This window comes from Accipiter gentilis, chromosome 28 (assembly GCF_929443795.1).
Source record: "Accipiter gentilis chromosome 28, bAccGen1.1, whole genome shotgun sequence".
Taxonomy (NCBI): domain Eukaryota; kingdom Metazoa; phylum Chordata; class Aves; order Accipitriformes; family Accipitridae; genus Astur; species Astur gentilis.
In genome coordinates this window covers 12,161,687-12,189,248 of record NC_064907.1, presented here as the reverse complement: position 1 = coordinate 12,189,248, position 27,562 = coordinate 12,161,687, and the positions used below count along the sequence as shown (strand labels likewise).

Genomic DNA, 27,562 nt, shown 5'->3' with positions numbered 1-27,562 from the left:
GAAACACCAGAAATACCCTTAGTTTTGGTTATGCATTTAATAGACTTAGGCTGTGGGTCTGTTGAAGCAGCGTGCACTTTGGAGCAACAAACTGAGCAGCTGGATGCTTGGATTCAGCTCCTGTCTCTGCCTCATATTCTCTCAGCTGATGCTGACACAGTACCCATGTCTTTCTGGGTCTGGTCATGTAATTGTGAAGTGGTGAAACTGTTCTTCTCTCTGTTGAAGAATATCACTCAGTTTTGGGGATCCAGCAGCAAATGGTGTTCATTTAAAGGTAGGATGCTGAGCAGGTCCTTGGTACAGGAACTTCCTCGTGGAGGAGGTAAGATGCAGTCGTCATCCGGAGGCTGCTGGGCAGCGATCATCTGATCCTGGGCAGAAGCCTGAGTAGCCTCAGAGCTGCTCTCTTTTTCCAGGAGATAACTCCCCAAGAGGTCTTCTATTAACTATCTTGGCCAGTCCAGAAGATGTTTCATTTACTCACTGTGTTAGGCAAAAATGAGAATCCTCGCTTTGTTTCAGCAGTTGCAGTGGACAAAGCACATTTACAAGAGGCTGAGATTTGCCCTTAAATACAGTCCAGACATACAAGCTGTCACTTTACTCTGAAGCTCCTTGATCTGAAATAGTTGTGGTTCCCATCAGCTAAAATTCCCATCGCGGTAGCCAAAGTACATTGCTGCCTCTGTGCTTTTTGTAAGAAGTTTTTTCCTGAAATAGACTTTTTTGAACAGCAAAGGATTTTTTTTTTTTTTTTCCCTCTGTTGTCCATCTGGTCCCTTCCTCCACATCTGCAATGCCATGATTACCCAATCCACAGCACCAGAGATAATTTAAGAGTCTTAAAAAACCAGTAGAAGTTTGTGGAAAGGATTTATAGCCTATTAGGTTGCCTGTATGTTTTTTTCCCTGTCTAAAGAACCTTTGCAATATTGTGTTGTTTCTAAGGATGAAATTGCCCTCAGGGAAAACTGAAGTCCATCATAAAAATGTACTTGAGAGTAGCATTCCTTTCCTAGAAATCACTGTAAATAAAAGATGCACTTTTAGGTAAACACTGAAATGGCAGTGTCTGTTTCTTGCACGGTTTAGGTCAAAACAACAAATATTCTGCAAATAATTGACAAAGTAGGTTAATGGCTTTTATTTTTGTTATAAATGGGATGAGTTTTATCTGTGGTGTATTGCTCATGCCCTGGTAGAAAGCAAATTACATTAACACCTTTCAGAACTGATGAAGTCTCAAACAAATCAAATACAAGAAATCCAATGTCACTTAATGCCTTTGTTGCTAATTTCTTAGCTAAGGGGGGCAGGAGATAAAAGGTTTAATCCTGGCTGCCTGCAGAAGGCTGGCATGGCCCAGGAGCTCAGGGCGGTGGGTCAGAAGGTGGCACTGTTCACTCTCTGTAGGGCTCAAGTCCTGCCAGGGTGCTGGGAGCTGGAGACCATCCCCTGGGCTGGCTGCTACATAGTATGTGTGCTCCTGGTCCTGAACCTTCATGAACGAGAAATTCCTGTTTTCCAGGTAGAAAATGGATGACTACAGTAGTAACTGAAGGCAAGGTGGAAGAAGTTTTGAGGAGAGCTCCTCAAACCGTAGAGAGTGGATTTTAAGAAATTGTTAAGAAGCCCAGAAGGAAGAGGTGGTAACTTCAGGTAGTAGGAGTTGAAGTGTCAGATTTTTCTGAAACGACCGTACCTGGCCCCCTGTTGTCTATTTGACTGGTTCAGCTGGCCAATAACTCTTACAGATCATCTGATTTGGTGGAAGAACATGTGTTCAAAACTCTGTCAAAAAAGGTTTATGAAAACATCAATATGTTGATGCTTTTCCGAGAACTGTAGCTGTCCAAATGTCACAGAACTTCCCACAAGATTATACTTTGAGCAAACATGCAATGCCTGAAATCAAGGTTAGGCAGCTGTATTTTCCTTTGCTGACATGCTCCACTTTGTTTTAGTGAAACAGTGCTCGCTTCCTGCTGCTGATTGCAGTGTTGTGCCCTGTTTAAATATCTTCTGGGGAAGACCAAGGAAAATGAAGCTATTAAAAAAAATCTGAGGTTCTCTGGGATCATTTGAAATGAATCATTATTAAGCAATTCTCCCTCACAGCTTTTTAGAAAGTGAGTATTTAATTGCTGCTACTCAAATGCATTTTCTTAGGGAATGGTTCTCCTTTGGACATCTCCTTTCTCTTTGGGTAATTTAAAAATGTTGAAAATTGGAATAATACACAATTAAGAACAATAGTTACACCACTCATTAGGGATGCGATAGCAGACTGACAGTCTCATGTGAAACACAGAGAAAGCAGAGAAGCTATGTTCCACCTCTGTGTCTGCCCTGACTCTGAGTGGATACATCTTGAAGAAAACTGACACAAATTCCCATACATTTGTGCGTCTGTATATGTTAAAGAGAAACTTCTAACTGATGTTTCTGTGGGGATATAAAAATGCAGAATGACAGAAAATCTGCGCCCCCCCCCCCCCCCCCCCCCCCGAAAATATGTGGAAGTTTCTCTGCCTCTTTAATGGATAAAAAATGTGATGGAAGAAACTCTAGCCATCAAGAACCTGATGGAAAAGAACAGCAAACTGAAATGAACAGTTGTAATTGAAATAAGGAAAGAAAAAATTTATGAGTTGATTTCAAAAAATTTGGAGACTTCAAATTCAGCTGAATAATCCTTTAAAGACAGAATTTTCTTATGGTAGATCCTATTGAATCTTGCAGTAATATGTTGCTTCCCAGCCTCTGCAGATTCATTTGTGCTTGAAACCTAATCCTTCTAAGGCTAATCTAAGCCTTCCTGTGCTACTAAATAGGTAGATGCAATAAGCAGTCTATTGATTTGTGTTACTCTACCTGGTTTCAGAAGCACTTATTATACCAAATAGCTTTTACTTCAGTGGGCGCTCTAGCTCATCTGTTTTTTGCTGCTGAGTTTTCATGCAATACTAAGCATCTTATAGTGCTTACTTTCTGAAATATGCCTTTTGTTTGTTTGTATTCTGACAATACATTCAATTTCTTTCAATTTACGTATGGTTTCTGATCTTTCATGTGTTACTGTCTTCTATATAAAGCATTTTTCACCCAGCTGAGTATTCATAAGTGCTTGCCAGCTATTTATAATTCACTAAAAGCCTATTTTCTGTTTCACACATCAGGTTGCGTTGCAGGTAAGGTGGAATCTGTTATGTATCTGTGTGCTGCTTTTTCCCAGAAAGCAGGCCCAGTGTCTCATACAGGCAAATTCTTTCATTCTCACCACTTCATCCACCAGGAGGCTACAGCTATTAAGCTGGTCACGTTCATGGACCTGGAAGCATTTCACAGAGGTGCTTGGCTCAAACATCCAAATTCTTTTTCCAGTATCTCTCTTTTTTTTTTTTTTTAAATACATTTCTACCTGGATCTGCATAGATCACAGTCATTTCTTCCAGTGTTTGTCAGAGGTTTTGGTGAGTTCACCCCTGTAGATCCATTAGGCAGTTGCCAAACAGATTTGTATGTGGTACAGAGAAAGGAATTATAAATATTAATGATGATATCCTTCTCTGTGTTACAGCTATATCTATCTTAGTGTATGAGGAATGACCATTTTTATGCAGTTGACTATGAAACCTGTCCATTGAATGATTTCTTTTGTGTCATCTGAAATCCTATGATTTGGTTTAAGAATACATCATTTTTGAAGTCACCTAGCTGTTATTTCAAGTATGTTTCTGCAGAGAATAGTGATGTATTATGGGTTAGCATTTACAGAATAAGCAGCTTTATAAGGCAGTTGTTTAGCTAAAATTTCAGAAGCTAACTACAAAATGATCCAAGGAATGAGTCTTAAGATCATCTTTGGCTGGGAAGAGGTATAGCCCATGTATTGTGCTGACTCGACGGCTTGATAAGACTGACCTGAACTGACTAGAGGGTTTAGACCAATCAAGTGACTTGACCAAAAGAATATGCTTTGGCCCTCTCTTTTATTTTTCTGTGACATCCTTTGGCTTCATCAGAGTTGTAGTCCTGAGGCAGAACTTCACTAGGATACCCCTTCTCCTGTTATCTCTGTATGCTTCTGTTCCAGCAGTTTGATCCAAAGATGCTGTATGTGGTCTCTGAAGTTCATTAACTTCATTAACTACTTCCATAGCTTTGTGTGTGTGTGTGTGTATATATATACATATGCTGTTTGCTCAAAAAGTAAGTAGTCCTACAGTACTTGTTACTGGGAACTCCCTGCCATAATTTGTTGTGGGCCTCCTCTCATCGTTATTAAACTGTGACTTTTTGGTCTGTGGCTGTGGCCTTGGTGGTGCTAGGTTTGTCTCTGTGGTAGAAACTAAATAGCTTTTCTGTGTTAGTTGCATTTTCATGTAAGCAATATGTTCTGTGTTAAATTCCCGGATCCTCCAAGTCTTCCTCATACTCACCTTTTCTTTTAATTTGGATGGGGAAGGCAGTGTCTCTATGGGGTTCTGAGAATTTCCACACCTCCCACAAGTTATTTTTGCCCCTTCTTTAGAACAGGCCAGTATTGCTTATCGGGTATCAGGATCATTGGCATCAGAGCACACTGCTGTGAGCTGAGGCATTCTGGTTTCTCCCAGAAGTGAAACCAGACTTCTTCTGAGAGGCACTTAGCCCAAGGAGGGAGAGGATTTCCTAGAATTTTAATCATACCCCTTATGTTTTCACCCAAACGAATGTGCTTTAGAGCTGTGCTAATTGACCTGATGTTCTGGTTTTAGATTCGTGGTAGTAACCCTCAGAGCTAATTTACACAACGTGCTTTGAACTGAACTTGGTAATGCAAATATAATGTCCTATTAGCAAACTATGAATGGTTCCTACTGGGATTTGTACGATGATTCTGAGCTCATTATTACTGTCATTCAATACTGTGGATGAGTAGAGGAAAAATAATTAAACAAAACAGTACTTTAAATCCCAAAAGGAATGTAAAATCAACAAAGTTGAAAACCCAGAAGTCTTAACTTGTGTTTAATATAGACACTCTGTGGAAAGAGAGGGGGAAGCATGGGTATACGTTAAACACTCAGCATAGCTGCCCAACCTAATTGGATGGAAAAATTGATACCCAGTGAATCATGTGTTTCCCCCAAATGATTCCATATTTCTCTGAATTTAAGACTGATAATGTTACATGGAAAATGGTGTAAGAAGTATTTTCTTCTAATCCTCCTTTAAATAGAAGTCATCTTCCAAAAGCATTGCTTGGGGATTTAGCTGTGTGACTCCTACTGATACCACTGGAGGTTTCACGGCTGAAATGCACAAACAGCACTTTGAAAATGCCTCTTGCAATCCAACACTGTGGAACCATTGCTGTGTGAGCATTTCTCATTTCTACAGCTTGACCTGGTGTGAGCAGCAAAATCTATGGGAGACCTTGAAGTTCAGAAAACTGTTGAATATTCCTCAACTTTGCTTAAACATACAGGCTGGTACAAGTCCACTTCTGTTAGACTGTGGGGATTTTGGCCCAAACTTTAAAATTAAATTGGCAGGGGGAGGCAAGGGGAAGACAGGCAAACTGCTCTGTTAACTGATATATCAGTCAGTCAGCCAAGCGAAGAGGCAGCAGCTCAATTAAAAAAATATTGTCCAATCTGGTGCTCTGTAGCACTTGGCTCTATTCAAACTTAAACAGAGTGGGCTGTAAGGTGCTCATCAGCTGCAGACCAGCTCAGACCAATGGAGTCCCCCTTGGGCCTAGTTCTTCCACCAGCACTTTCCAACCTGTTCTTCATTATGACACACACCCCCCGCCCCCCCCCCCCCCCCCTTTAACTCAATCCGCTTCTCTTTCTGGCACTACTCCAGTCTGTTGCTGGGCAGCCTGTCTCTCTTAGGCTGTTAACTGCCTGATAATTAGACTGGATATCTGAGCAGGAAACCCAAGTCATCCTCTCTATGTTCAGGCTTTGGGACTGGTGGAAAATTTCATTCCCTAGGCATCACAGCCCGAATTTGGTGTGGTCCAGCTGGTGGCTTGCAGACAATTCCATCTACCTGGCCACCTTTTCCATGAAGGAGTGATGGGAAATGGGTGGATGTTGACTGAAGAGCTGATTAGTTTCTCCTGAGAGTGGCCAAAGAAGTAAGAGTTGTTGCTGCTCTCGCACCTTAGTGAGAAGAGAAGGTTGAGAGAGGAGGCATAAAATCCTAACTTTGTACATTTTGGAGCAGCCTTTTAATACTGTTGGTGCTGTTGCTGTGGGTTTGGGGACGTCCTGAAGATTTGGATCTTGACTTTTACCAGAGTTGGCCTTCTAGCTCACGTCTTCAAAACATAAGAAATTAAAACTTTCCAGGTGCCACTTGAAAAATAATTTGGGTCATGAAGATTAGATCAAGTAAGCATGTGAATTCATACCAAAAGAACATTTGCTATTAGAAAATGTTAAATTAAGCTACTGTAGAAAGAGTCTACGTTAGCCATTGGGAAGTTATTTCAACGTCACCAGAATGACCGGTAAAGTGTCCACAAACTACCAACTTGGGACTCCTTATTAGATTGTGCTAAAAGTTTTCTTGTCTGGCAGTAACTTAAGCACTGCAAGTTTGGTATGGAGAACAAACCTAGAAGTAAAATTCCCTGTGGTAATGAATGATTTACAGCTTAAGTGAAAGAGCAAAGCTGACAAGAACTGAAAAAGAGGAATTTGAAAGGCAGAGGAGTGGGAAGAAAAAAGAAGAATGGAGGAGAAAATGAGACACACACAATGTAGACTTAAGAGTCAGGGAGGGAGACAGCTAGGGTAATATGGCAAACAAAATGCACAAAAAAGAAAATCATAGTCAAAAGTCAAGAAAAAGTGTCAGCTCCACCAGAAATGGTTATTTCCAGTGGGGAGAAAAAAAAAAGAGCCACTGCATTAAAGCATTGTGCTGCTTTGAAGAATGAATCCACTCATCCTACTTACAATGTAGCAATGCTGAGACTTCATGTGAAGGGCAAGGTCTTTAATTCCCTTCTTTTATGGACGTTACTCAAACAGAGGTCTTAGGGTTTAATTCAAATAAAAGATTTTCTATTGATGCTGAAACTGTCTGCTTCAATCTAGAAAGAGATTTTGAACTAGTAATAAGGCTGCTTTTTTCATCATCACTCTAAGCAAAGTATGAATTAAGTCTCTTTTTGCCAAAAAAAGGTTATGAGGAGCTCAAATATTTTATAGTTTATCCAGATAAGGGGAAGATGCAGATTTATGTCTGGCTCTGGTGACAGAAGAGAGTATCAAGGAAAAAGAGATATGAAATATAGAGTAGCATAGGTGGAAATCGCACGGTAATCTGCACCGTATAGTAGGTTTTGTTTTCCACTGGAATGTCATTGGAATCGCTTGATTATTGTGCAGTTGAAGGCAGTGTGTGCAACTCATTTATAAAATGTACTTCATCATCTTATGGGAGATCTTATGCCTTCATTTGGACCACCTTAACTTAGATTAAAGCTGTCGCTTTCAAGAGCTTTAGTGTAGTAGAGTTTTGCACTAGAGAGTTAATAAGAAAGCTAACAAAGATTTTATAGTATAAGCAGTATTTTTAAGTCAGCCAATTAAATTAATGGTCCTGTCTTGAAAGCGGTTCAGAAAATGTCTGCCCACTCAACAGTGTGCACTTGTGTCTGTGACTGCCCTTTTGGGTGCTCAGGATTAGTGTGAGCACTTAGTGCACATACCTTCTTGGAGCTACATCTGTTTTGCTCAGCTGCTGTAATTTTCCCAATTACATTTTGTAAATCTCTGCTCCAGCTTTGTATGTTAGTAACGGAGAGTCTTTTAAGGCGTCACTGCATGTTTATGGTCAGAAGCATCACGTTTACATTGATATGTCTGGTATAACCAAATACTACTCATGGGTTTAATGAAACTCATAAGCAGTTGTGTGCAGGTTGCATAATGCCAGGAGGAGGAGGCGGTGGCCAGGGCAAAGATTATTAGGGGTCAAGGAAAGCGATATATTAAGGCTGTCTGCTTTGCTCCTTGTGCCTGGAATGGCTACAGAACAGGCTCTGCTCAGACTCTCTGCTGGACAGCTTCACATTTTTTCTTGTTTAGAAGCCCTGTAATTGGATTGCAGAAAAGCTGCCTGGTATAGCCAACAGTGGTCAAGTAGTTTACAAAGGGTTTCTGAAAACAGCAGTGTATCGACGATGTGGGACACTTTGCTTCTCTGTATCGCTGCTCATTGTCAGCTATTTTTCAAAAAAGAAATTGCTGCTTCTCTGTAGTTTGAAGACCTGTTCTAGATCCTTGGAGAGAGCAGCAGTGCAAAAAACGCAAGTTAGTGCTATTTGCAGTTATCATTTGTAAGCATTGGTACAGGAAGTCGCTGCTTTATTTGATGTCATTTCAAGGTTGTTAAAAAATAGCTTGCGGTGCTGAATATTCCTCTTTCTCGTTGCTATTGCAATTTGATTACTTCTAACCTTCAGTATATACCTTTGAGCTCTGCTTTGCTTTTTTTTAAAATAATCTGAAGGACTGATGTCTTAGCAGCCATTTGTTCTACTGGAGGGAGGATAAGTGTTTGTCATTTTCCTTTGAGGGTGGTAACATTGGCCTTTTTTTAACACTTTTGTTGTTGTTGCTTTTCAAAGCTCTTATGCTTGTACTCTGCTCTCCCTTTCATCTTGTCCTGGTTTCAGCTGGGATAGAGTTAATGAAAGACCAAAACCACCAGCAGGTCCGAGGCTCTCTGGGGTCAGGCAGCCCTAGCAGCCACCTGCTGCTGCAGCGGGGACTGGCTGGCAGTGGCCAGGGCCACCAAGCCCAGGCAGAGGGCTAGTGGGAACCTCATCCCTGCGGCGGGGGGCTGCCGGGGCTGCCTGACCCCAGAGAGCCTCACCAATCGACCTGCTGGTGGTTTTGGTCTTTCATTAACTCTATCCCAGCTGAAACCGGGACACATCTCTTCTAGTAGCCAGATTCTACGGCCGCATTTGGGAGCAAATTCCTTTTTTTTTTCTTCTTTTTTTTTTTTTTGGCTATGCTGCAGTGCTATGGTTTTGTTCCATAAAGAAGTTTTGAGCACAAACATCTTCTGCGTTAAATAATTGTGTTTGTTGAAGTACAAAATATATTTTATCCTCCGGCTGAGGGCTGACTTTCTGTAAGTGCCTGGGTTCTTGCTAATTTGTATAGCCTGACTAGCCAACATGTTGAGCTGGAGAAAAGATAATTAGCAATATTAAGACTAGTGTGAAATTTTGCAGAGTCCTTTTGAAAAAAAAATTCTGAAGGGGTTAGAGTCATTCAGACAAATGTTTGACTGTCTTTCCTTTGTGACCTTAAATTAAAAAGCCAAAGTGGGTTACTCATTTAATATAATTTTTTGGTTGCAATTCAGGGACTAAACCACTCAGTTTAATACTGAGTAATTGAAAGTTCAGCAGAACAGCCAATGTGGGAGAACTTAAACCAGCTACTGTATATTTTAGAAGCCCTGATGTTGCTGAACGGCTGTGACATGTCTGATGGTCTATGGATCATCCCTATTAGCCATAAGGTATCTTGTTAAGCCAAAAACTGAAACACGATTTCACTTGTCTTATAGTTTGTCTGCTCAGACAAACAAAAGTTTGAACTGTTCCTCCTTTTTGTAATATAGGCATTAGGTGTTGTCAGTTATTGTCAAGGAGCTTAGTCCCTGCATAAAGCCTGATTGTTCTCTGTTGTTTGGCTTGGATAGCTATATAAATGGGTCTTTTTGTTTTATCTAACAGTGTTAAAATAAATCTTACTTTCAGGAAAAACTTGTGGCAATTCAAATAACAAGTTTGAACTCTTTTGGTGCCTGTGCACATGTCGAGTCTGGTTGCCTTGTTAGCTTGTGTAATGGTTTCCAGATGATCTCTTGTGACTGCTGACAATCCACAGAAGGCAAGCTGGACACATGGCTCTCCTTGATGTTCAGGCTTTGCTTTGAGGGGAGAAATGAGAAAAAAGAAAATGTTTTTCAGGGGGGTGGGGGTGCTGAACAGATGGTCAGCAGAGGATTGAAGTAATAGGTTGTGAACAGGCAGAGGAGAAAACCAGGTAAGAGGAAATGTGAAGAAAATGTAAGCAGCTTGCTCTCTCTCCCTCCACCTTCCCCTTCATTTCTCCCCAGTTGCTCAGTGAACAATGGAAGGGAAATAGGAATGGGAAGTGAAAGGAAACTTTCTTCATGGTTTTTGGAAAGGATATGATGCTTTCAATGCTAAGGTACATTGATAAATTATTGTGCAATGTTCTACATAAACAGTGACTTGGGTGGCTGCAGAGAAGCTAGCAAAACAGGAGGGTCCCATCCATGTGATGGGATGGGAGAGTAAAACTCAGCCTGTAGGAGAATTCAGGAGCCTCCATCCCCGGAGGATGTTCTCGGTGCGGATCTCCAGCACCTCTCCAGAAGTGGTGCTAGGCAGTCACTCTGGAGCTAAAAAATTGTGCGTGGTTCCACATCATAACTCATTTTAAATAAAGTAAATCCTGTCTGTAATGAAGAAAATCTTTCTGGGGGAAGTTGGCTTATTTATCTCAGCAGTGTAAAGCAGAGAGAGAGTTTAAGTTCCCTGCAGTGAGAATGTTGCCATCCAGTACTGAGCGTGTGAAGAAGTAGGAATGGTTTTCTCCAGGTCTGCAGCCAATTTAAAGCTCCGTTTGGTGTACCCCAAACATTTGTAGCTTTTGAATCCTTTGTGGAAAAGTAACCAAAGCCTGTGATAGGGTGCTTGCTCCTGGTCTGTGGTTAGAACAGAGTTGGTACAGAGTTGGTATGTGCAGGAGGGAAGTTTAAGTTGGAAGGCCTGGAGGCTGGACAGGTGGGTGGTCTTGCACTAATCATTTTATAAACCCTCCCTACACTTTATATAGCCTCTTAAAATATCAAGACAGGTCTGTTGTCATGTAACTTCAGTGCTCTGGTCGCTGCTGGGCCAACATTTCGCCTACTGCCCCTTTAATTTAGAAGCAGTACCCTTGCTTTGATAGTGCATAATAAAACAATTTGTAAATTTTCAGCTGATTTTTTTAAAAGGTAGAGTATTTGCTGAAAGTATTCCGAAAGTAATTTGCCTCCTTCCCCCTGCTGTCTCCTGCATGTAGAATGGGAGGAACCACTGTGTGTCAGGCTTGCCAGATTTTATAGAAATCTGAAAGAAGCTTAGACACCCTGTGAAAGTATGGTAATTCTCTTCAATTTAGGCAATTTAATCATCACAGAACTTGAAGGGTCACCTGTCTCTTTGGATGAAAAGTACCACGTACAATGAAGAAGGTTCAGGAGATAAATTCTGGGAATGTCTGGTTTTCAAATGTACCTTTTTATGCAGGGTGGTTCCCCCCTCCTTGCCTCCTTTTCTGCTCTGCAAAGCTTTTATGCCATGCCCAGAGAGACAGAATTGTAAGTTGTTATAGGCAGAGCTGCTGGCACCTCCTAGAATTTCTCTTTATAAGATCCAGTTTTCTGGTTTTTATTTCTTTGTCAAACTTCTGTTCATGCTGAGATTTTCTGTACCTTGTATCTGGCCTGACATCTAACTTGAGGGCAGGATGTGGCTTCTCTGTTAAAATAGCTATTTTCTGTATACTATACATGTTTAGCTGTAATTTTTTACATCAAAGGCAAGGTATCACTTGACTTATTGCAGGCTCAAATTCATTGTTGTATCAAGGCCTACAAATTAAGCCAGCTGTAAATATGTTGAGAGCCTTGTAGGCAGAGACACAAGCAGATGGAGCGTGTTCTTTGCCTGCTTCTGCTATGTGTAAAACACTGCCATCTCGCCAAATGAGCTGGTTCTTGGCCTTTCTGGGTCTCTCCTAAGGAGAGGAAGCTGGTTGTCTTGGGTGTTGCAGCACCCACCCGCTCCCAGCATGTCTAGAGGTTAGTCTGTATGCTTCCTCCTGTTCAGGATGTACCCACAGGTTTGAAAGTTAACAGTAGACCTTCTGCATCCACAACCCCAAAGGGAACTTCCTGAGGAAGATGAGTCGTTCGCTCGGTACTTTTTCTCTTTTCCTGTTTCAGTGCAGCATAAGTGGGAAAATGCTATGCTGTCCTATGTTCTGCCAATTTTGTATTTCTTTATTGCTCTTCATATACGTTTATTGCTTCCCATATTTTTACAAAGGTTGAGGGTATGAAGTGGCAGTATACGATAAGATTTTAAATGTAAGAGTGAGCAAAGTATTTTAAGGTGGCAGTGCTCAAGCTAGAACCTTTAATTGTTTGTTTCTATATATCAGAAGGGTTGCCCTACAGTATCAAAGCAGTTGACCATCTAGTGCTGGAGATGCAATGGAAGCTGATGGTGGAAATCTTCATATGGACAAGATGCAACATACTGTATCCACCTGAGAGCTGTGAAAGCAGTGCAATGGCATTTGACAACAGACCCCCCGAAAGGCCCCTGTCCTCTTGTGGGATGGGATTATAAGATCAACGTTACCAAATCACCCAGCAGTCGCTGCAGATTCTCTTCCATCCAGAGGGATTGAGGCTGTCCAGCAGTCCTGCGTAGTGCAGCCCTGCTGCATTCACACAACTCGGTCCCTGCAGAACTGCTGCGCTTGAACTGCCCGCTGGTGGCATGTCACCGCAGAGCACAGCTTTCGTTTGTGTGGTGGGACGCTATCCTGTTCTCCAGGCCAGCTGTTTTCAGAAGGAGGAAAAAACCTTGTGGCTGAGTTGTGGAATCATCTGTAATCAGGCAGAGATAGTATCTTCAACTCCATCGAGTAAGATTGGGTTACGTCTTTCAATGTGTGGCTTTAGTTTCATAGATGTTCAGTACCAATTTTTGTCTTGCCAGTTCACCTTTATGTAGTCTTCCTAGTCACGGAAGACCCAATCCATTTAGACCTCTCCCCAATTTTGGCCACCTTATTGCTGGTGGCAGTAATTTCCTCAGACTAATTTTGTGCTGTTCTGCAATGATATTTAGAGGATTAGCACATTCCTTAGAACAAACCACAACTGCTGGAAGAAACAGGTAGTAGTAACGACGTATCTCAGTATTTACCTGGTTACCGGAAGACAGTCAGTGAACCAGCATAGAATTTGGTTGATTGACTTAACCCAGAATGTTAGCTTTTTCGGAGTATTTGCATGTCTTCATCAAGGCACCTGTTTTCCTCTCTTCAATGCTGGCCTTTTCTGTTCTTTCTACTTGAGTTCACTTGAATAACGCACTGGAGAGAGGCTGTTGTTCTTTACGCAGAGCTTGTTCTTCGGGATTTTTCCCTGTCTGTCTGCAAGATGCAAAATTTCTTACCGTTCTGTAATCCAGTATCTTGTAACTGGGGCTTGATACATCATCCTGACATGTAGCTGAGCAGCTGAGATGTCATCTCTGAAGTTTGACTGGCTTTTCAAGTTAACCTTTAAATATATTGAAGCCATTCTGCATTTTTTTTTGGACCCCAACTTCACACATTAATGCAGCACATCTTCCACGACAGAAAAGATCAGATATTTTCAACTAATCGTGTTCTGCTTTTGCTTCTCTCATTGCATTAATAATAATTTCTACATTTAAAAAATGGAATAGTGACAAGACAAGCAACCTGTCAACCTTGTTCACACTGAATTCTGCCCACAGAGTTTATCCCAGGCAGATCAATGCATGTCCATGCAGTTACTTCTATTTTTATATCTTTCTTAAGAGCCAAATCTCATCCTAGATCCTTAAGTCGGGCAAAAATCTCATTGAAGCTAGTGAGAGTTTTGCTCAACCTGATGAATAAAGTATTTGAGAAGGATTGTAATGCTTGTGGATTGGAAAGGCTGATTATGTAGGCTTCAGGTTTGTCGTGCAGGCAGGTCATGTCTGGCAGTTCTTTTCATGCTGGGTCTAGATCTGCTAGCAGCCATTGTGGCTGTTCCGACCTTTAATCTGGTGTAAAAATGTGTGTCACTATTCACCCTCACTCTCCCTGCACACTGCCTCCCCCAAAAAAAAACCCCACCAAACCAAAACAACCCAAAAACCCCCAGCCTAGGAAAAAAAAAAAAAAAAGAAATAATGCCTTTTAGAATGGAAGGCAAAAAATTAACTTTGGACTTTGTATTTCTGAGACTCAAGGTGTGGATCAGTTGTCTCGTAGAGAGCTACAGACCCCTAGGCTAGCACTTAAAAACTGCTGTGATATTGGCTACCAATTTTTTGAGGCACCTAATTAAATTTTAAAGACTTATTCTTCTGAGTTGCCAAGCATCTGCATCTGGACCTTACAACTGGACACTGGGTTCAAGGTGTCTCTAGTCAGATACTCAGTTCTAGATAATTTTTGAAAATATTGATCATAGAATCCAAAGTGTACGCCATGGTCCATAGGTCTTTGTAAGCTCAATTTGTGAGGACCAGGACTGAAGGATAAAATGACGATATGCCTGCGTGTGCAGGCTCAAATAATATTTGTAAGTAATAGGAATAGCATTACCCCAGTGGGGCTGCTTTCAGATGAGAAACAAGACGTGATGTTATTTTTTAAAGAACACTATGTAGGTTAATTATTGGGAGATATTTATGCAGCTTCTAAAATGGCAGATCTGTGCTCAGTAATGACTAAAAGGCCACTACAGGAGCTCACCGCTGCCCCTCAGCTCCATCTCACCAGGACTGATTCCAAGACTGGACTTTGTCCGCTGCTGTAGGGAGGAAAAAAATGTATGATAAAATAAGCGAAAGAAACGCTGAATCACTTTTCTTCAATTAAGGCTTCACAAGAGAAGTCTATTTTTAATCTTAGCAAATACCCTGGTGTCTGATCTTCTGTGAGTATTTATACTTCTTTATTTTAATAACTCCCCTCAAGGCCAATATGAGCTAAGCATGTAAATCCCCCGAGAACTGATGAAAAAAGCAATCCCATTCACTTAAATGTAAAAATAAACCATTCGGCATGTTTATGCAAAAAAGAATCTCATAAATTACTATTACTTTTTTTTTCTTCTGTCATCTGGTACTTTCTTAGCTAGATTGAAGGCATGCACAGCTTCCTGTTTGCATTTTTCTTCTTTGAAGTGATGGTGAATAGGTTCATTAAATTAGAACAAAAAATCTGCTAATTTGTTGCTTGTCTTCTGTTTCAAATGGGTGATCTAAAAGGCTGAAAGTATTTCTGTGTTTGTTGCAGTGCTGCTTGCAGTTTGTTAGGAGGGAAGTAACCTCTGTCGGATTTCTAAGCGGTGTTTTCCTTCCAGCAAAATCTGCAGGTCACAGCTCTTTCAATTACATGCAGAAGAAGGCAAGGAGACAAAGCTAGTCTGGGGAGCTTTCTTTTCCAGCAGCAAAGTTTGCATTTCTTTTAATGTAGTTAAAACATTTGACAGGAGAGAGTAGGGTTTAGTGATGTGAGGTGATTTCCAAATGAGTGTTAGCTTTTTACTGACCTACTTTTGACTAGTGCTGTATTCTTGTCCATTACGTTTTGTCATTGAATAATGCTGATATATTAAGCTGTGTGCTTCAAGGGCATTGTAAAATTGCATGTAGGGGCAGGACTGAACTGTGAAAGTGCGAATTACTCTATCAGATCATACCCAATTAAAAAGTGACAAGCACAGCAGGAGAAATTGAAAGCAAGGTTTATCTTTCATGTAACATAAGAAGTCACTATATCGGTTAGAAACAAAGTGAGTGTGAAACAGATTCTCCACCTCTTCTCATCCCTCTCCAAAAATTAATAATATCTGCTGACTTCATTATCCGAAAGAATAAGCCCCCCTGAGTTGTAACAGCTCACGTTGAAGGATGTTATGACAATGGCAAGAGAAGGGGAAGTACGGCAGCCACACACCTTTCAGCTATCTGCTATCAAAGTGTGTGCTGAACCTCAGGTCAGCGCGTTGGGAATTGACGGATAGGGACTTTGGAAAAAGTGGTGGTAGTTTATAGAAAGCTGTGGTGTGTCATTAAAGGAAGACTTTCAGTCTTGCACGCTCTCCGCGGTTCCGCAGGAAGCGTAGGAATAAAAGCATGGTAAGGAAACCGGGAACTTCTCCTAAGCCCTGTAGTTGCTATAAAACTGCTACAAGCTAAGGAAACTTATTTAATCTCCAGTGCCTTTGCAAAAATCCTTATATAACCTTTTGCATAACATTCACCAGCACTCTTCTAATGGCGAGATGGGTCTGTGAATGTATAAACAAATGCAATTGTCTATGTACAATATAATCTTCTAGAATCCTGTTGGCTTAAGATGTTGTGTTGCAGAACCTGTTCCGACAGTGAGACTGGATTAAAGATGTTATGAACAAAATTGTGGTGCTTTCCAGAGTACCAGAGTTGTGGTGGGTTTGGGGTTTTTTGGGTTTGGATTTGACTTTTTTTTTTTTTGGTGGGTGGTTTGTTTTCTTGTTTTGGGGAGTTTTTTTGCTAATCTGATAAACAGTCTTATAAAATAAAAATAAATAAAAAAAACAAAAGTAGATCAACTTTGCAAAATGTGTCCTATATTTGCTATTGGGATGCAGGCTGCTTCAGTGATGTGCGACTGCTGTATGACCAGGTGAACGCCACCTTCTGCAGACAGTCGATGTTACATTGACCCTGATGCTTGCTGTTAATGGTATTACCCAAGTGGTGTCAGTTGGTGAACTCCTGTGTGTGTGTATGTGCGTGTGAACACAACTTCAGTTCAGCTGATTTGGTTAATGCTGAGTTTTCAGATTAGGCTTTACTGTGTTACATTCTACTTTGTGAAGGAAAAAGAAAATAGAAAAAACAACAGGGGAAGGTGAGAAATACGTGAAGCACTTGATAGGTGTAAGCTGTGCTTGGAGGCATTGTATTGTAGGGCAGATAGGTAAATTCACAGGGTACCTGATCCACATAGTAAGCTTTGCCCATAAAAACAGTGATGCTCTGTAGAATGCATCTTCCTATAAAATATATGTTTAATTGATGTTCAATGAGTTAAGAGTTTAAAAATGACCAACTGATTAACAGTCCTACTAGACTTGGAGTTGGCATGCAGCTGTTAGGGAGAGGAAAAAAAGAGTTCTCATAATGTGAAAATTACTATTGTCTAAAAGCCTTCATTTTCCTGGAGGGAATTTACCTTTTCCCCTATTCATACTCCTGATGGAGTATCAGGGGTCATTCAAAATAATGGCTTTATTATTGTGTGTTATGGTAAGTAGTTTATTGGAGTTTCTTCTGAGTGAACAAGTTGTAGGGACCCATATGCAGGCAATATCTAGGTCCCAAGTCTAAAAACAAACAAAAAATCCCAAAACATCAAACTACCAAAAAACCCCCAAACCCAAATCTCGTAACAATCTTGAGTGGTAATTCTTTTCAGTTTGTGGTGTTTCAGTTCTATCAGAAGACATTTGATATAAGATTCATAATGTTTTAAAAGGCTCTTATGTGTGGACTGATTTAGTTAGGCTTGCTTGCTTCTCCTGAAGATAAAGGGGAAGACCTAGCTGTGTGGGTTTTCTTTTTTTTTTTTCTGTGTTTTTTTTGTTGTATTTTGGGTTTTGTTTTGGTTGGGGGTTTTGGGGGGGTTTTTGGGGTTTTGCGGTTTGTTTTTTTTTTTTTGTCAGGAGGAAGCCTCTACAAACTGTGCCTTTGTTATTCTCACCATTTTTCTGGCACAAGCAAGAGGTTAATGCATTAATTACTAGATATATTAATGTAATACAGATACAACAGACTTTCAAGAAGAAAAGGGACAAGATACCCACACTGTAATGTGAATGTGGAAAAGATTAACGGAATTCTTGTTTCTACCTGATACATGCAAAATCTGTAGGTAAGAGATGAGTTTTAAAAAAAATAATACGAAGCTGTACAGTTATACCATTACCTAACTTTGAATTTTATTTTGCAGTGACCAGTGTAAAAGAAAATGCTGAAAAGTATATGGAGATGCTGGAGGATAAACTACATAGGTAAGGATGATATCATGGAAACCTTTGAAAGCTTAAAAATGCTTGTTAATGAAGGATTGACGTGCACAAAAGCGTTAGGGAATGTTTTTGAACTTGCATTAGAATAATATAAAAAATAGCTCAGAGTTGGAAGTCCCGTAAGTGTTACTGTTAAGACTTCTGTTCACGGCTATTTTCAGCAGCTTTGCCACCAGCCTGCCAATGGATGCAGGTAAAAGAATTGCTGCTGCATTCTCTAGGGAATAGGACTGCTCTGGAGCAGTGGTGGTATGGTCAGACAAAAGGGAGCACCCGTGCGGTTGGAGTGTGCGTTGTTCCCGCTCCACCTGTGGTGGTGTGAGCTCTTGAACAGCCAGAAGCCCTGAAGTATTGGGGATGTGACAGCTGGTTGAAAATCACTCCTCTGTTCCTATGCAAAACCCAACCCTGAGCAGAGCCAGGGGATCCCTTACCAGAATTCTAGGCATCTTTAACAAGTAATGACTGTTTATATAACGGTTTTTTAAAAGAATGCCATTTTGGGGGGTTGTGGAAAGCAAATAGAAACCAAGACAACAATGGAGAGATTTTAAGAACTGAATTCTAATGCAGAATATACTTATTTTTGTGTCTTTTTTTTTTTTTAAACCAAATGCTAGCATTATATTTCCTTCTCTTGCTCTGTGAAGGGGGGTCTAGATCACCCTCAAGTTTTAGGCTGTTCCTTGAAATATGGTTAGTAAATGTTGCTCTGTTGTTGTATTGGAATCTTCTGTTATAGTGGACTTTACCTTGCACAAGTACATTTGTACTGGAAAAAGATTTTATAGGAAGTAATTGGAGTTTGTGTCTTAAGAAAATGCAACCCACCAAATTAGCGCCACTTCCTTTTCTATTATTGAGCAGGTATAATTAATGAACTTGTTGCCCTTATTTTTTGCTGTATTGATAAGGAGAAGGTTCTTGATATTTAGATTTGCTCACTCATACTTTTGAATACAGAAGCATTTATTTTGCATAACTCTTAAATTTAAAAATAATTTTGAGAGCTGAGTGAAAAATGATGGAAACAGGCCTCAAAGATCAAGCTATGTGTCTGTGTCCTGCCTAACCCCCCCCCCTTAATAACATTTATACTACATATACTCCAATCTCTAAGTGTAAGACAAGTCTTAAGAACTTTCTATGGGTTGTCTTTTTGAAAACCATAATCTTTATTAAAAATAAAATATAAAGTATAACAACCTGTATTGATGCTTCTAGGCCGTATGGATTTAACTCGCATATCAGGCTTCCAGAAAGAAGTAAATTTCTCTTTAACAATTAAATAATTGGAAAATCTGTATAGACTTTTTTCTCCTTCTGAGAATTTATCAGATAGAATTTGCAGTTATGGCTTGTTTTAATTTATTTATGCCTTTTTGTATAATTTTTGGGTTGTCTCCCTGGGACTTTTCTGCATCAGTATCTTAAATTGCAACACATTTTTATGTGTCTTGATATGTGTTGTTAATGAGCTTGCAGCATGCTTTTTTCCCCTCTTCCTTCTATTTGTGGGAGAAATTTCCATGCTGAACTGCTGGTATTCATCCTGATTCTGTGGGGAGTATCATTCCAGGGGAGGGATTATAAGTTAAACCCTCTTTTTGGCGGTGCTTTATATTTTAGAAGCATTTTTTTATGAATAGTAGTTGACCATTTCAAATTTCCCTTAGCAGATTTATGAGTTATCAAATATTATATTATAAATTTGTTGCTTTTGTATGCAAGGATTGCCTTCCTCAGTAGCACATAGACCTGGGCCTGTTTCAGTCTAGCTTCTCTATTGCAACCAGGCTACAAGCTTCAAAGTTTTGCTGTTGAGGTAAGCGTTCTTCCCAGCCTATGCTGAGGACACAGATTCACGCAGTCCAAGTATATCGCTGCAGCCGTACTGGTGCATTTAACATGCACTTCAGAGCTTGCCATCAGCCCCTCTGTCTCTCACAGACTGTGGCGGTGTTGCCAAGCTTCTAGAATTTCCCTTCCTGCCCTTAAGAATTAAAACAAACAAAAAACCCCAAACAACCCCCACCAACAAACAAACTCCCCAAACCAACCAACCAACCCCCCCCGAATACCCCAACAACAACAAACCCCCCTAAAACTCACCAAATAAACCCAACAAAAACCTCCTCCCCCCCAGTACTGGCCAAGCCCCCAGATGGGGAAGATTCAGTCCTGAAACAGTAACACTTTTGCAATACGTACAAATGGTATTATTCTAAAAATAGTTTATCCCAAGTAATTAAGGTCCAAGAATTTCTTTTAATATTGGTGGGAGGAGAAAATCTCTAATGGTTTTACCAGAAAGAAGTCCTTAAGATACTACATCTTTAAAATAATTTTGTATGTATGCTAATAAAGTGGTTATAGATACTTGTTTTTTAAAGGTTCTTTGGTCTTCAAGTAATTAACTCCACCTGCTTTACAGCTTGAGTAATTAAAAAAGTAAGCAAGAGCCCAAGAGACTTTTTTTTTTATTCCCTCTGAAGGAAATAACTTGAGAGACTCTCTTTTTTTTGGGTCTTCATATAGATGCTCACATTACTCCTTATATATCATAACCTAAAGAAAGGCTCTCTAAGGAAAGTTTAAAGACTGTTTTAAGTTTGCATTGTAGACAGAGGTAAAATTTGCATTTGGCTCATGGATGCACTTTTTTGGATGCCTTTGAAACCAATAGAGGATCAAGTCTGTGCAGCATGAATTCAAATAAGCTTCTAAAGTTTTTCTCCAGATGAAACATATCATTTTGCCTGGTAGTGTTTCAAATAGAAACAGCCTAGATTCAACCCCCTTCAATTTAAGATATAGCTTCAAAATAAGGTAGAACTATTAGAAATGTAATTTTTGACCACTTTTATAATAGAAGAGAATTAATGAAGAAAACTCAGACCAAAACAGCTTTAATGAAGATTAAAGTTAAACAAGTATCAATTTCATCAATTAAAAAAAAAAAAAATTCCCTTCTCCTTTTCTCTTTTGTTTATTTTCTTAAGTGTTTGGAATATTCCTCTTGTATTTTTTTGTTTGGTTGGTTTTGTTCGTTTTTTTTGGGGGTGAGGAGAACCTCACTTATTCACTGGAGTGTCTTTCTGTTTGTTATTTTAAACAAATGCAGTACTTTTGACTGCAGCCTACAGAATGCATCTGTTCTCAAGTAGCTTAATAGAATGTTAATCTGTTCGATTAAGAGCTAAGTACTTTTTTAATAGCCTTGCACCTACCGCAGAAAAAGGGGAAGTATGCACTGACAAAAAAGGAAATATGTTCAGTATGTAATAATTTCACCCCAAAGAGGGCTAATCACCTATTAAGTATACAGATTACTTGACATTGGTTTTTCCTTTTAAAATACAGCTGGTATTCTGAGCAGTGGATTCACAGTTGTTGAGGATAGTATACTTCAAGAAAAGAATAAATAAATAGCTTGTTTAATAATCCTGCAGGCTGTCTCTTTTCCAGTCACCAGTATACATCAAGCCACTCCTACAGTTCATACATTAAATCACTAGCTGCTCTTTTGAGAGTGTAAATACCATTGCCATTGCTTCCATGGTAGTCCTTGCAAATCGCTTACCTTTTGTTAGTGAACAGGAGATGTGCAAAGGTGGTCAGAGTTAGGATACTGAAACTGTGTTCAGTGAAGACATCTGTCTGTATGAATATCTGAAGTGCAAGAAGTTTTGCTTAGATAACTTCAGCTCATTGCTTGAGCCATTTAAGAGGGATCGTACAGGAGAAGTTTACTACAGTTGTCTGATCTAGGTCATTGAAAGTCAGCTGAGCATCTTCTTGTGGAACCCTTGTTCTTCCAGAGAAAGTGTATTTCTTCATCTTGCTACTTTCCACTCCAAGTGAAGGCTCTGCTGGGGCTTTATATCATTGCCATGACTAAAGCAGGCTTTGCCAGCCCAACTCTTTAAGAACCACCAAGTTCTGCCATAAGTGAGCTTAAGTCATGTAGATGGTTGAGGGTCATGAAATGAGCCATGGAAAGAGTGCTCTATAAAGCCATAAGAGCAGAAGATTTGGGTTGGGATTTTGTGCTTAAATGCTGTCTCCTAAATCAGTACTTAAAAGTGAACAGATTTTGCAAAACGGGTGGGATACCAATAAACACCTTTGCAATCAATGGAGATGGAGAGTACCAAGTTACGTTTGTTTAGGTACTTAGGTGTGGGACTTCAAGTCTAGACTTGGGATTTGTAAATATTCACTTGTTTATGAAGATACCAAAAAAAATCACCTGCCTTTTAGATGGGTAAGAAACCTTTGATATGTGTTTCTGCATGAAAACTCATCATCATCTGAGTTATTTGCTAGCTCTTACGTATCTCAGTGAAAGTTATGTGATGTGAGCAATTGGGTGTCTGTCACATTTTACATGCGCCCTGTATCTCATTAAATCTCTGTCCTAGCTTCAGTCTGTTTCCCTTCCGTTGCACAGAGGGTTGTGTGAGCATAGAAAGATTGATCTGTGTGAGAACTGTATTTGATAGCTGGAGAAACGAAAACAAATGTGTGTAACAAGGTAAAATTTAGAAAAAATAAAAAAATATTTTTCAGACCGTTGCCCTTGCAGAAGCTAGTAAATGTTCCACAGTAAATACAGTTATCTTATAAAGTGCTGTGCAAAAACAGGAATTCGGTTACATCACTGAAACATGCAGCAAAGGCTTTGGTTCTTTCAGCTCAGCCTTACCTTTGGAGACACTGCTGTGCTATTCTTGCAGTAGTAGAAGGAAATAAGCCATTTTATTTAAAAAAAACAAAAAACAAAAAAACACAAAACAAAAAAACCCCACAAACTTTCTTTCTATACTTTTTCTTTTTTTTAAATTTCTTTATACCAAAGAAAAGTAAGATTAAATTAATGGTGCAAATCAGCTTCATGAGATTCAGGATGAAATAACAATGCTTTCATTTTTCAAGTGTCCATCTGGTAGATATCCATAGAAACGTATTTGGAATACATTGGCCCTGTGAAACTTATTAGAAACTGATAATCTGTGAAAGTTTGCACTCTTAAGCAGATGGAGTAAATGCGGTGGAATTGTTAGAAGAGTGTGTCATCTGAAGATTTCCTTTTCGTATGCTGTGAATGATTTGACATTTGCCCTAAGAACTGGGTTTTTTGGCATCCCAAGTATTTCCTGAGTGGCATTGCATGTTAACATGAAAGTTACGCCTGGAACCATAGCCTGCGCAATTAATGATAGATACTATATTCAATGAAGGAGCATCTCACAAGTGAGAATATACGTCTTTGAGGGGGAAGGAGGCAGAGGAGAAATAAAACATCAGGAGAAACCAAAGATCTTGGGACCATCGCTCATCTTTCTGCACGCACTCAGGATGTGAGAGCCAGACCTATCACGGAGATTTGAACCCCGAGGCAGCAGAAACCCCAGAAGGAGCTGCCTTCATCGCTAATTAAACAATTAGGCATTTAAATGTTTCTCATGACTGTAATGATTTTCTGCAGTGAGGTGAGGTCCCTGTGTCCAGGTGGAGCTTTTTAGCCTCCTGCGTCCACCCAGAGCCCTGTTAGAAGTCTGACACTGGGCTGTTGAAGCGCAGCCAGTGGTATCCAAGTGTACAAGTACAAGCTTGCAAAAATATCGAGCGTTTTAATGACAAAGCCCATCTCCGGCTGTCTACAGACCCTCACCTTCTGCAAGGGTGAGATTTCATCTCGGGCTGTTAGTGTCCTCTATGTCATTGTGTAGAAAGCCCGATGTCTGCCAGAGAACTGCTGTGCTAACGCTGCTGAGCAAGGCTTTCCAAAAGCTTTTTCCCTCTCCTACGCCCAGCAGCGCAGGCATGCTTGGGAGTGCCAGATGGCCTGCGGTAATTTTGTGTAACCTGCGACCCACCTCGGTTGCCCTGAGGGCCGTTTCAGCTGCCGGTACTGTCTTAGGAGTGCACAGATAGGACTGAAATGCCATCTTTGCCTGCCTCCCCCCAAGAGTATGTGCTTTCTGTTGCGCTTCCAAGAGAGCACGCAGCCCTGTCCCTTGCTGGATAATGATCTGATCTCATTTTGCTTACTAACAGTTCTGCAGGAGTGTTAAATGCAGGTTAGACAAAATACTAGATCCTTCTAGTGACTCATTTAGTCCCTTTCTTCTTCCCAGCTGGTCTAAGTCATACACAGCTGTGAGAACATTAGCTCTGAAATTGTGAGCAGCAGACACTTTATATGCGGCGATGCATTCCTTTATATCTCATGGCCCACATGGTGATGGCTTCTAAATCCCTTATCATAACTGCCTCAGGCTGGAAACAATTTTTTTGTACCAGCCGATGTAAAGATGACATTTCTTGAGCTGAGGGAATTTAATGTGATTGTACTGTTCTCCAGGCCTCAAAAGATTATGCTGTGACTTCCATTCATCACAAAACTGGGGCTTTTTAGTTGCTTTTTCTAATTCCCAGATAGGAATCATGAAATTATTTTGGGGGAATAATATTGTTCAAGAATAACTGGTGACAATTACACAAAGGTGTTTTACTGAGCTATTTTCTATGTTACTCTGCAAGAATGGGGAAACGAATAAATATGTCTGCTAGTAACATGTAATATTGCAATGACTGTGCTTTGCCATTGTTGGATGTTACAGCACCTGGTAGCTTTGCAAATGTATGCAAAACCTTTCTTCTTTAATTGGCTCTCTTTTGGTATTTGTCTTGGTTCATCTTCTGTTCAACAATGGTTGTTTTCATGTTAATGGTGGCTTTTTTCTTCAACTCATGGATGCACGGTGGAGGAAGCGTAGTGGAGTCTTCCCCTCGTGTAAGGTGTGCTCATCTGCACAGCTCCTTGTTCTCCGAAATGTGAAGGGGACTGTGTGTGTTCAGGACAACTTGTATTTACTGAAGAAGCAGAAGTTGAGCCCAAGGCATGTTTTACCTGTTTTCATACATCTGTGATTTTTTTTTTTTTAAGGGATTCAATCAACTGTCACTTGACTAGTTCAGAACAAATGTGGCTGCAACCTGGTTGCTCAGGCTGCTAGTGCATGTGTGCATCCTGCATCGGATATTTGTGGTTTTCTCATGCAGGCAGTGGTTTTAATGCATTTGAATATGTAGTCTTCACTGAGCTCCATTCCTTCAGACGAGACCTCTAATTTCCTGAGAGTTCCATGCCATAGGACAAGTCAGGATTAATTGCCAGCACATCACATTCCAGTTTGCTTGAAAATGAACAGTCTTAAAACAGTTATACTCTTCCCTATTATTTGTCCTGTTAGTTTACATACCACATGCCTCGGGTCTCCTTTATAGCATACTGTTTCAGAAATGTTTTTGGGAGCAGAGCTGTGTATGAATGCTCTCAATAGCACAGCACACCGAAGGGATGGTCTTAAAGCTGGTCTAAGATGGTCTTAGAGCACATCAAAAGGGCTGAGCATCCTTGTGGATGTGTAGGTCCCTTTCTGATCTCGTTATGACTTCTGTTCCTATCTGTATGGGATTATTTATTTTTTTTTTTAAATATGACAATGATTCTGTAGTTTCTCAAAATGTGGTGTTTGCCTGTGACTTGAAGCTGTTGCATAGAAGTAATCCTTATCTCCCTGAAAAAGTGCCCTTGGATGTCAGTGTAATCACTTGTGTTGCCTGCCCTTGCAACAAAGGGCTGTGGGACTAGGCCTGGTGTCGTTACCTTAAGTACTAAAAATTGGGAATGTGGTTAGAAGTTGATGCCACTGAGAGTGAATATGGTAAATAACTTAGCAGACTCACAAAGCTGGAAGAAATTTTTGCACACTTCTGGGACATCTGAAGGCATTCTGTCTCAACTGTGGTTTGCTGTTTTTGAGAGTAAACCAGTCTCTTTTGAACATAGTGTGTAGTTTTACCATACTGATGGGTTCCCAAAAAGCTTTCAACCACCACTGCCAACAAAAAACTTGTTTGGGTTCAGTAACGTTGAAAAAGCATTGTAGTGTCACCAAACCCACGTGGGGACAATCAAAGGCTTGACTTTGGAAAATCAATTCTCCTTGTGGACATCACATTAGCTTTGTTGCAGTTACCTTATTCTTCAGTCTACATGACAGACTGTCATGAAAACAGGATTATTGTTTCTTAAAGGCTCATGTTTTGCTGATACTCCTTTCCAGCCTGAGAACAGCAACTTATGTCACAGTGCTTACTTTGCTGTGGAAAGGTTATGGTGTCGTGAATTGATGGTATCATTATTAGTTCAGCTGTGTAACTGGTAACAAGAACATAGGAACTTGTGAACAAAAATAGCATTTTAAATAGATTTCTATAGGGGAGGGAAAAATTGGCAAGATCCCACTGATCTTTTGTTTTGGTACTATTGTAGTGAGGGAAGTTTACTTGTCCAAAATATTAATGAATAAAAGGAGCTGTGAATAATGAAAAGCAAACTGCTAAGTGTGCTAGTTAATAAATTACAGGTGGGTTGGTTTTTTTTTGGTTGCTATGTTGGCCCAGTCTTATTTGAGAGATACATCCTCTTTTTCTTTAATGGAAACTTAATTTTCACAATGGTGAATTCAATTACAAAGAAAAAAAAACACTTAAGTGCCCCTTCTTACTCGATTTCTGTTTTTTTCCTCTGCTTTAAATGTTTGTGTGCTTTCTTGTTTGCTGTTCTTTAATATCTTTGTCTTGAAGTTAGCATTCTTAGAGAGGGGGCTTTCTGATTCTCCTCCTGGTCTTCATTGTGGTTTCTCTGTCTCCTTTCCACTTGCCACATTTCCACTTTTTAAATTTTATTCTTACCTTCTTAATTTTTTTTTCAACTTTATTCCTTAGTACACCTATTTTTCTGTATCTCCTCTGTATATCGGGGGGGGGGGGAGGGGGGGGAAGTTGGATAGTAGGAATATAAGAAAGCACTTGATTCACAGAAAACCTATTTTCACCTTTAAAACACAGCAGATTATTTTTCAAGATATTTTAGATTGCGTGACCACAGTGCAGGCTCTCATTAAGTGTTTTTATTGTCTTCACGATCACTTGCAATATATTTGAAAACGTCTGCAGTGTCCTGAGAGTATAGTATCTTGGAAGCTCTTAGTAAATTCAAATAATCTCACAAGAAGTTTGATGGTATTGCTTCATGGAGATGGATTAGTCTAGATTAACTGGGTCTGGAGGAAAGGTGAGAATCTTTGCTGTTCCTTTTGTTTCTGGATGTGGGAAGTGTAGCTAATGCCCACAGGGGGAGGAAACTGAAATCATCTCTCTGGAAGTGCAGCAGATAAGAGTTTGTAGTCATGTTGCTGCAGCATAATGTGAATTTCATCTTCAGGGTGATCTGGTGCCATGTGCTAGAGGAGATCTTTTGATAGACAAACTCACGTCTTGTGTCAGGATGCAACTCCTGGTTCCTAATCCGTAACTTGTGTCTTTCAGCACTGGCAGAACTAAGATTTATACCCGCCTATAGATGAAATGCACATTGCATGAGCAGTAAAAATGGAGGAGGGCAAAGAGTGCAATCTGCTTCTTCCACTAAGGGAGAAAATATAAAAAAAAAAAATTTCCCAAACAAAAAACCCCCTATTGCTTCTGTCAGTGGCCTCCACAAGATAGGAGATAATTGCACTGATGGAACCCACCACGT

At 40.1% G+C, this 27,562-nt stretch overlaps 1 protein-coding gene across 1 annotated transcript in view; it reads left to right on the top strand.

Annotated features, from left to right (window-relative positions):
- Nucleotides 1-27,562, top strand: part of DISC1 (DISC1 scaffold protein) — a 205,931-nt gene that overhangs the window by 140,743 nt on the left and 37,626 nt on the right. The window contains 1 exon segment of the mRNA XM_049831349.1: nucleotides 17,868-17,928. Coding sequence (XP_049687306.1) covers nucleotides 17,868-17,928 — 61 coding nt within the window.